This window comes from Teleopsis dalmanni, chromosome 2, assembly GCF_002237135.1.
Source record: "Teleopsis dalmanni isolate 2A chromosome 2, ASM223713v2, whole genome shotgun sequence".
In the NCBI taxonomy this organism is placed as follows: Eukaryota; Metazoa; Arthropoda; class Insecta; order Diptera; family Diopsidae; genus Teleopsis; species Teleopsis dalmanni.
The window spans coordinates 53337962-53349380 of record NC_051847.1 but is presented as its reverse complement, the minus strand read 5'-3'; the positions used below and the strand labels follow the sequence as shown (position 1 = coordinate 53349380).

General features: G+C 28.8%; 2 protein-coding genes across 2 annotated transcripts; one reads left to right on the top strand and one right to left on the bottom strand.

Moving 5' to 3' along the window:
- The first annotated feature begins 4101 nt into the window (after positions 1 to 4101).
- On the top strand, positions 4102 to 6717 carry LOC119684123 (cytochrome c oxidase assembly protein COX15 homolog). Its single transcript, XM_038098080.1, has 4 exons — positions 4102 to 4526; positions 4919 to 5045; positions 5609 to 5741; positions 5803 to 6717. Exons 1-4 carry the CDS (start codon positions 4425 to 4427, stop codon positions 6650 to 6652), a joined length of 1212 nt encoding a protein of 403 aa, XP_037954008.1. The 5' UTR covers positions 4102 to 4424; the 3' UTR covers positions 6653 to 6717.
- Positions 6718 to 7762: 1045 nt separating this feature from the next.
- Positions 7763 to 10549, bottom strand: LOC119681316 (TAR DNA-binding protein 43-like). The gene is made up of 6 exons (XM_038094474.1): positions 10241 to 10549; positions 9858 to 10168; positions 9593 to 9797; positions 8859 to 9526; positions 8140 to 8289; positions 7763 to 8083 (listed from the first exon to the last, which is right to left on the bottom strand). Exons 1-6 carry the CDS (start codon positions 10479 to 10481, stop codon positions 7991 to 7993), a joined length of 1668 nt encoding a protein of 555 aa, XP_037950402.1. The 5' UTR covers positions 10482 to 10549; the 3' UTR covers positions 7763 to 7990.
- Positions 10550 to 11419: the final 870 nt, after the last annotated feature.

Below are 11419 nucleotides of genomic sequence, written 5' to 3'. Positions count from 1 at the left end.
AATATGGTGTAGCAAGAAATTTACATTAATACCACTTATATGATAATATAATTATAACACTAACTTTTGTATCCAAACAGATATAACTTAAATATTGAATTTTCAATCAATACGATATTATTTGATACGAAAAAACTTATTACATATAATATTAGAGCAACCACACAATTTTTTCTAGACTCTTAAAACTTATCGTTACAATTAACGACTACTTTCTAAGAATTAGGCAATAAATTACTTTAGTGATGTTAATTTATTTATATGCGATTAATGTAATGAGGTGGCTTATTTTAATTGTATGATGCGTTTGGGTGAATACTATAGAAGTATTTTTAATACAGGTAAGGAATACGAGTGTTTTATACACCTATAAAATAAAAAACTTGTGTACATATAATCAGATATTGCAATAAAAAATATTAAAAATAAAATGTTAGTAATAAATTTCAGAATTTTCGGTTTTTAGGAGCAAATGACGACAATTTTAATACGTTTTAAAGAAAAAATGGCAGAAAGCAACATATTATATTTTATAAACCGCTAACAACATAATTATTACACTTTCCAATTTTAAGGAAAGTCGTATAAATTTGTAAGTATTGTTAACAATTATTATAATATAATATAATAATAAATTAACATTAACATATTACAGCCTCTATGAGCTTTTTTTTCTTGCTGGTTATTTTTGGTGGCAAATTGAAAGTGAGCATATTTACATTTCCTTTTTAATGTAAGCACAACCAAAAAATATCAAAACATTGTAAAAATAAAAAATTAGTAATACTGATGTGACAGTCTACATAACATTCAGTTTCAGTATAACCCGATACATAACATGGTCCTAAGTGGCAGTTATGCAAAAAGTAATAGACATGTCAAAATTAAAATTGTTTTTGTTTTCAAAATAAATTTAAAAATTGAGAGTAAAAGAAATATTAATTTAAATTTGGTCATGACAACGAGGCTTTGTATGGCTGCAGTTACATTGCATGCGAATTTTATCTTACGTGTACGTACGAACAAATTAAATGTATGTAATCATATGTGACTAGTTATAGTTGCTGAGATATATTCGCGCGACGGCTTGTTTTTCTCATGCGAATATTTGATTAAACAAAAAATTTTGTTTGAAATTCATGCGTTCGTGCAAAATTGAAGAAGTAAATAGTGAAATAGAGAAGTGTGTGTTATTTTTACGTAATTTTAAGTTTATAAATGGAAATAAATTCGAAAACATGCACTACTTTTAGCAATTGGATCTACACTATTCATTTTGTTCTTAAAACAAACAAAACAATACTGTCAATTTCCATGCAATGTAACCACAACATGCGATGTGTTCGCATGAGAAAACATATGTAGGAACGCGCAAGACAAAATTCGCATGCAGTCTCTCGTTGGATAAAACAATGTTACTCAGTCATAAATGTCAAAATTTACGCCTTTTAGGAGCAAATTACTACAATTTTAATAGTTTTTGAATAAACAACGCGTCATTGCAAGCTTGATATAAAATATTGAAATAAGTACATATATTATAAACTGAATTTTTCTGCAAAATTACAAAAGTTGAAGCTATGGTGCATTACTTTCAGCATCATTTAATTAAACTGCTGTACATATCTCTATTGAGCAATGCAGAAACAAAGATTTTTCTAATTCACTTTTCTGCTATAAAGTGACAATGATTACAGTGAGCAAACGATAGACTACAAATTCTGTATGATCACAGATCCAGAAAGTATTAGAATCTAAGCATTCGGCAGTTTCGGAGTCCGAATGTAATATCTCGCTAATTCTCTATATTGAACAAACGTTATGTTTTCGTTAGCGGAAAGGAAGGCTAACCTTTTTACCTTTTTATAATGCAAACCAAGTTGTAGACAAAGAAAATGAAAGCTTTCAGCCAAACAATTGGCACATATTTGGTGACAGATGAGATTTCGTTTAGGGATGGTGCCATCAGAGTGTCATCAAGCTCATTTGAAGTAACAGTTTTATTTATATAGTGCAAATACATTCTCGATAGAAATCAATAACGAAAAAGCGCCTTTATTGTCTATTGAAAATGGAGATAAACAGATATATAGTATAGAGTTCGCATGCCAAGTATTTATGGCCATAAATATACTGTTCGTATTAAGAGACATACCGATTCAGGCGTTTGAATTTGATACTTAACAGCTCCAACTCCGCTCTCTCTCTCATTTTTTGAATAATCATCCAGGATACCACAGCCCGTCATAGTTGTCCAATAGTGATTTCCTTCGAAGTAACTAGACATATATTATCACTTACAATGCCACCAACTTTGCATATTCAACCAACTAGATAGTTACGTAATACAGGGTCTAGACATACGTGTAGGCTGGTGGCTATACTTGCGATTTTACAGTCGAAATTATTCCACCGGAGATTATAGCCAAGTATCCTCTATGGACACTAAAATCGTAGCGTAGCGTGAAATCATATGGTAAAATTAAAACCGCTAAAAAATATTAACGTGTTTCAGGTCAACCGTAGTATTATAAGGTGATATCAGCTCGGATTGATATAGCAAAGGGTGATACTAGCAATTGTTAGCGGCTTCTCCTGCAAATATCCTTATTAATTTCTATGTAAAGAATATTTCTTAAGATAATTACATTTTGAAAGATGTAGGAGTGCTTTTGACTAAGATTAGAACTATAAGGATAGTCACATGTATGTTTGCGGGTTCCGCTTACTTCTCATACGATGATAAAAGCATCTCACCAATGAAAGTTACAGAAATTATCGACACTTGTCGATGTACTGAGCGATAGTGGTATATAAGTTGTGTCTTCTGCAATGGCAACGTCAACAAAGTCTGTTGAATTACTAAGATCTATTGACTATAATTTGGAGGGCATGAGAGATATTTCGAGTTTTAGTGACCTTGCTATTTGATAGAATCCATTGATCACTTTCCATTTGTCTGTCCAGAACTATAGACAAAGTGACTACATTGCCCAGTAAATAATTTCAATAAAAACCTGGCGGATATAGCCATATAGGTAGACTTAATATCACCTAGAGTACCAATAAATAATAATTAGGTTATCTCGACTACCTTAGCAACTTGAGAGCAGCTAAATTATTAATAAATGTTTTCGAATAAAAGCGGTACAATTTACATTAACATGCGGCCTGTCAACCTAATCTAATTTACCGGATTTTGATAACTTTCCGCTTATTGCGCGATTTGAAACACTTGGTGATCAAACTAGCTGCTAATCTAGTAGGTAATATACTACCAATCTTTTTTAATAAGAGTTATATTACTGGACCCTTCACAGTCAAGAGTAAGGTTCAAACAACAGGTGCAAAAAAACAAATGGCTCATAAGCGAAAAGAAGGTTATTCTGGCCGAGAGTGTCGGAAACTTAAAAGTCTCTTCAGGATTAGTAAAAAATTCGTTGAATTTTTTCAGAAGGCCTACATCATTTGTTTTGACCTTGTTTAAAGTCTTGTTGAGCGTTAGGTAGAATATCACTATTTTCGCAAAAGTTGCAGCGGCTAATCATTTTCAACTATTTGATTGATTTGTTATAGTCAGTGAAAAAATAAAAGTGGGTTTGCATCGTTTATAAGATATATTTTATTCTTCAATCTATTTGTTAACATTATTCCTTTCTGACACCGTAAGGTAAAAAATTTCTGTTTTAGGGTCGGAATAAAATTTAATTTAGTTTTATGGTTTTGTACACAATATATAATTTGCTTTCAAAAATAAGAATTATTCCTGATTTTTATACCATATTTATAAGACAAAAATAACAGATATTTGTACATTTTGAAATAAAAGGTAAGAGTCATTTTTAATGAATATAATATAAGGCAAATTTAATTATTATTTTTTGAGTTTTATTTTAAAATGCGAATGATAACAGCTATAAGATGATTTTTATTTTTTTATTAACTGTTACGGTCCCTGACAAAAACCATCAACAACATGCCAACTTGTTACTTGTTCGTGTATTCAATGAAAATACCGCATCTACTAGTCAGCACTAGATGGCGTGTATAATTTCATTATTACTGTAAATAATGTGATAAATTTACAAGTTTAGACACAATATCTCAAGAATGAACTTTATCGGCAAATTATGCAGATTGTCAAATAATTGTGCCCGGAAAATCAGAATTACGTCCACATCTATTACGAACATCTCGATAACTACCCGATAACTAATAATTATTATATCGTTTATTTGATTAAAGTTTGTTGCATTATTTTCAATCTGTGTTATTTTCTGAATTCCTATTTAGCCGGCGATTACATGTGTTGTTATTTATTATACTTACTTTATTAATTAAATGACGAAATAGAAAAACACGTTCTTGATACATGAATACATATTACATAAATAATAATACTTTAATAACCTTAGCGTTTCAAAATGTTAAAATTAATTAAATGTTTAGGTAGGAAAAATTATATAAGATTAAACAGAGAGTTTCCTAACAACTTTATCAATAAACGTTCAGTTTTCCAAACAAAGGTAATCAATTAAAATACTTAAGTTTAATCGGATGGACTATGAATTGCAATGATTTAGTTGGTAGCTATTTATATGAAAAATTATTACGAGACAACTTTATATTAAAATATATAAATAAATACATTTATAAAGAGAAGAATTTAAGAGATAAATTTGAAAATAATGTAATTTTATGTTGATTAACAATTTACAGCGGCTCAAGTAGCAATTGATTTTTTCAATTAAGTAAATTTTATAATATTTACAAGAGTATATAACGTTTGCACAATTTAAATTGAAAAGACACACCATATCAATTCTATTCAGGGCCATTCTGTTTGAGATGAGTGAAGCTATTAAGCGTCCCAGAAAATATTTCTGTTTTTTAATTTTAATAATGAATTATATTGCAGAATGATGGTATAAATGTACCGAAAACGCTAAAAGATGTCTCACCACAAACTCTTACAAATATGCAAAAAAAAGTGGGAATATGGCTCCTTGGATGCAGCGGAATGGTGTTCGGAGCTGTTGCGTTAGGTATATATACTTTAAAATTATTTAATTTTGAAATCAATAACTTAAACAAAATTACTGCATTTAACAGTTCCAGATTTGTTAGATTAATAGAATAATAGAGCAGAAAAAAACCTTGGGTTTCGTATATATTTGAATAGCTTCAAAACTGAATGTTTAGAATTCTCATTGCTTGTGTATTTAATAATAAAACTTTTAGTGCAAAGGTTTTGAATCTAGGTACAAACCAGTCTACGTCCCGGATATACAATATTTTATTACGAAAATAAAGCGAATTAAAAATGAATTCGAATTAAGTGGAGTATTAATTCTGCCTTGGAGTTGTGAAATACATTAAACCATATCACACAGTCAACTCTTTGCATCCATTTACTAAAAGTATTTGGGCATAGATGAATCAAAGATTTACAAGTTTTTTTGACGAATTATTTGGTGTCAAGAATATACAAGAATTAATTCTTTAAATTAATACTTTGAAGGCTATCTATATAAAATGTGTTTTAACTTCTTTGCATATAATTATAATTATTTAGTAATATTTTTTCTCAATTTCCTTGTAATTTTAGGTGGAGTAACGAGACTTACCGAATCTGGATTATCTATGGTAACATGGAAGTTTATGGGAGAAAAAATGCCGAGAACACAAGTGGAGTGGCAAATGGAATTTGAAAGATATAAACAATTTCCAGAATATAAGTTGTAAGTAATAAAATGATTGTGTTTTTTTTTCTATATTTTTAATAATTTCATACCTTTTTAGAAAAAATAAAGATATGAGTTTAAGTGAATTTAAATTCATTTTCGCAATGGAATATATACATAGAATGTGGGGTCGAGCAATTGGTATATTTTTCACGCTACCTGCCGGTTATTTTTGGTATAAAGGATATTTTTCTAAACAAATGAAAGTGAAAGTATTATTATTCGGAACACTAATAGGCTTACAAGGCTTGATGGGTTGGTATATGGTAAAATCTGGCTTAGAAAACAGATTTCAAGATGTCAATGATGTTCCAAGAGTGTCTCAATATCGATTAGCATCACATCTAGCGCTAGCATTTATTCTTTATGCATCATTTTTATCAACTTCTTTATCGCATTTATTACCAAAAGAAAAACTTCTGTCGACAATTCAAACTATGTCATTAAAAAGAAGTGCCCATATTGCATGTGGTTTAGTCTTTTTAACCGCTATATCAGGTGCTTTCGTGGCTGGACTAGATGCTGGCTTAGTATACAACTCTTTTCCAAAAATGGGTGATGATTGGGTTCCTAAAGATATATTAGCATTAAAGCCAATAGTAAAGAACTTTACAGAAAACCCAACAACAGTTCAATTTAATCACCGTATTTTGGGAATAACAACATTTGGTTTAATTTCTTATCTATGGCTTGTTGCTAGAACAAAGAAACTGCCAAAACGTACTAAATTGGCAATAAATACAATAAGTGCAATGGCTTGCATTCAAGTTAGCTTAGGAATAACCACACTTTTAACATACGTTCCAGTTACTTGGGCAGCAGCTCATCAATCAGGATCTTTGTTATTGCTATCTTTTGCCGTGTGGCTCATGAAAGAACTTAAATATTTGAAATATGTACCTAAATAGTGTATAAATAATTACTTTTATATTATTTTAATAAAAAATAAGAAAAAATAAAAAGTATAACTAAATTTAATTGATTAATTTTGAAATAATTTAAAATTTTTTTACATATAGTATTTTAACAGTTCATAGGGGGATAATTATTATATATCCACCGCTGTTAATAGTTGAATATTATTGTAGTAGTAATCGACTTTTTTTGTGCTTAAAAATGTCACATATATGACAAAGTAACATCTTCCTTTTATATATATTTAATTGAATGTTAGAGATGGTAACAACAAAGTGTACTAAAATATTCATTGTGAACCACAATGATAATGTGATCGAATATCTAGTTGCATGACCTTACCTTCAAAATGATCTGAGTTTTTTACGGTAATATAACAAGGCAATGGATCACTAAGAACACCGTTATAGCCTTATCAAACCTCATGTAAATTCGTATTAAAGTATATAATTATCATTCTAACAATTTTCACCTTAATATTATGCATGCCTTTAATATATAAGCATTTTAAAATAAAACTCCAAAAATAATAAATTTGCTTTACATTATAATTATCAAAAATAATTATTATGTGTCTTTTATTTTTTTCACGCACAAATAACTCTTACAGTCTTATAGTGTTTGCAAAAATAAAAGTTATTCCTACTTTTTATATTTTTAAGGCAAAAATAACGGTTATTTGTGCGTTTTAAAATAAAAAGCAGACTGTAAGAGTTATTTGTGCGTGAAAAATAAAAGACACATGATAATAATTATTTTTGTTATATAGAATATGAAGCAAATTTAATTATTTTTTGAGTTTTATTTTAAAATGCGAATAATAATTACTGTTACGGTCCCCTGAATAAATGAGATGTGAATTCGCAACTAATGAAAGCATTTTGAATAATTTAATGCAATACATCATTTGCATACATCGTTTAAACTGTTATGTAAAATTATTTTTGATTGAAATGGTTATAATAAATTTTGATTTAATTATAATAGTAATATACTATAGGAACATTTACTGTTTGCATATTGTTAAAATAGTTTGAAAATAAACATTTTTAGTTAGCGGTTTTTAGTTTTTTAACTAAGTTTTTGATATATTTATTACTTTTCATAATAATAATCAATGAATACAATTGAAGTTATTTAATGCGCTTAAGGAATAAAATTCGATTATACATAATGGTTAATTATGTACACAAACTTTATATGTGCATTACTTTTGCAATTTATTTTATTTTTCATAGTAATTTATTTTTAAAGATGTTGAAAATAAAGCTAAATGGGGAACACCATCCTTTGTTAACTATTTATTAAGTTACAAATATATGATGAAAATTTCAAAGGAAGGCAGGTTTTACGTCTGGTCCTTGAGTTACACTTGAGTTATTCTGACGAGACCAGCCTTGATTTCCAGAACTAACATTTGTATTCTAAATAGACAAAAGCTAGCTTAATGATTAGTTTCTTGAAAAATTTTTTTAATTACCTGTTGAGAATCATTACGTGGTGAATTTTGTTTATCATTGGTGCCAGGATTATTAGAATTACTAGAACTTTTTATACTGTTATTGCCGCTAAGAGGTCCCTGATGGCTTGGTCCATTTGCTTGCGCCATCCAAGACAAAAAATTTCCACCCTACATAAGAATTAATTGAATCAAATTATTATTATCATAGTAAAATAATGATGAAAGAATTTAAAACATAAAATCCTTTAAGTAGAGAAACTTAATTTGATAGATATAGATTTTTTTTCAGGAAATAAATTATAAAACATTTAAATTCAAAATAAAAATAGCTTTAAAAATATCATGCTTTTAATTAACGTAATTTGAGAACTTAATGAGATATCATCAATTTGTTATTCATCATTTTTTTTAACAATTAATTTGTTTTGAATTTAATAACTAAACTCCTATATATTATTAGCATTTATGGTAAGAATAGACTTCTTCAAAATATTGGAAATTTTATAATTAAAGATTTTTTTTGGATTCTATTCTCTAACATCCTAGTTGACGCCACTGAACAGCGGGTTTCTGCTTCCCATATTATTGTTTTTATTTTATAGTTCAAAGAATTACATTGTAAATTTGGGTTATTTTAAAAGGGATTAAATTTATTAAATTAATATTTGTAGCTATTTTAGAAATTTTATGTAAATGAGCTATTAATGTGAAATAAATTACTAGAAAATATTATTTACCTGTTGATCCTGTGACGTGTTATGCAACTGATTACCCAAAAGACTCCACTGGTTTAATGCAGCTGCTACTATTGCAGGATTCATTGGTAATGAATTTAAGTTAAGACCAACTCCTAATGGATTATTCATATTCTGACCCTGACTTGATGAGTTGGGACCTTGTGAATTTATACCAAGTGCCTGCAGATTTGGCATATCAATAGGACCCCTATTAGATTGCGTGTTCCACACGCCATTATTTCCACCATGACTGTTACCCATATAACTTGAGTTACCACTACGATTATAAGTCAACATATTTGGATCTTGTCTATTATTAGAACCATTACTTCCAATTAAACCATTCATATTAGTATTATTGGGGTTATTGAAACCATTTCCGTTATTACTACTTCCATTATAGCTATTACTACTCATCGGGTAGTTATTGGCATTCATTGACATATTATGATGATTACTATTACCATCTCCTCCTAATCCCTTCATGGGTTGACTACGTAGGTAAGCATTTTTTCTACTACCAGTATTTACATTACCGCTTTGATAATTCAATTGGTGTAAACCACCTGCTGCATTACTAATAGCATTATAATTATAATTATGATTTTGGTTGTTATTTCGGTTTTGTTCAGTTTTAGGAGCTGCGTTAGACACATGGACGGAAACTCCTGTAAAAGTAATTTTTAAATTCAAAAATTTTATTTATATATTTATAATTCGTCATAACTTTTTACCTTTTATTATGTGATCTTCACCGCATAGTGATTGAGCTATATCGGGATCTAAAAATGTAACAAAGCTGAATGCACGAAATGGTTTTGGGATGAATACATCAGTGACCTCCCCAAACTTAGAAAAATAATCCCTTAAATCTTCAGCATTTATATCCTCGGTACAACGTCCAACAAAGACTTTACATGGTACTTGGTGTAACATTCCCTATTTAACAGAAATTAAAAAAAATTTAATATATTTAATAATATAACTATATATACTTACTTTAGAATTTGGAACTTTTACTTCACACCAGCGACCATCAATTAAATGTCTAGTAGATAAAACACGCATTTGAACTTCATATGAACCAAATCTAATGAAACCAAATCCCTTAGATTGACCAGTCTTAACGTCTTTCTTAACTTGTGCCATCAATACTTCACCATATGATTCGAAATAATCGCGCAAGCTGTCTTCAGTTGATTTCCATGGTAATCCTAAAACAATTAAGTCGGTACAACGTAAACGAGTTTCTATGCGTTTTGTTTTTGCCGTTGAATTTTCTAAGTTATCATCACTTTTACGTTTGTTTTCTATGTATTGAGATTGCACACAGATATTTGTTATTAGTTATTACCAAATAATTATGATAAAAATATAATAACCTTTTGGAAAAACACAAAAGTATATAACATTTCCCCAACCAGTTTCATTTGATGGTGGAAAAAGTCTTCCCTCATTAGAACGGACTCCTCGTATTGCTTTTGTTTCTATATTTCTATATTTAAGACCACACGCACCAGGAAATTGACCTTGTAACGTCGATAGCAATAAAGTTCCATCCTCTTCAGAAGGCAACTCTATTTCTTCCTCTCCTTCATCTTCAGCCACTTGTACAAAATCCATGGTAGGGTGTGAAAATACTCAACGCTTTAGTAAGAAAAAGTTTAAAATATAAGTCAAATATAAACGAGATTTATCTAAAATAATAATTTAAATACTTTGCATATACCTAAGAACATACAAGAGCTATTAACATTACTGTTAACGCTTTTTAAAATACTCTCAAAAGACATTCAATAACTATAACTTGTGTATTAGACCCTGAGAACTAAACACAGTATCTTTTCAATTATACAATTCATTTTTCTTTTCATAAAACATATAGATTATTCATTCGGTAAAAAGACATCTTCATACAATAACGACAGCTTTGTACACACAGCATACAGCGTTGAATATACCAAATCCATTCGTGCCACTAATATATTTTCATCTTCTAAAAACTGTTAAATAATAATAAGGTATTAAATTACTTATTTATTCTAATTCTTAACTTGAGAATAACACATTTAAGAATAAAAAGTTATTCTGATACATTTTGTTACACAATAAAATCATGAAACCCTTAAACAGCAAATAGTTAAATGGGTTAAAGCTAATATTTGCACCACACTATCCGAATATACTCATTAAACCACATGAAATACCATTTTAGTAAACTATTTTTGTTTTGGTAGGGCCTCGTAATGGTTTTCCTTTTGATTAGACTTTTTTGTTTTTTTAAGCATCTAAAATTGTTTTTTAATTTTATGTAAATTTGAATCTAATAATATGTACGAACTGACATTAACTTAATAAAATGAAACGAAATAACAAAATAAATTTTTTTCGTAACAATTTATTTTTAACTATAAAATAGTAGAGAAATAAAAATTTATAGAGTTAATATTTGTGATTTGGTTTATGGCGTTAATCAGCTTTCGTAGACGTCAATCTCCAATTTTAAACTTCAGCTGTAAAATTTCAAGTATTACAGTTTATAACATATATGTACATATGTT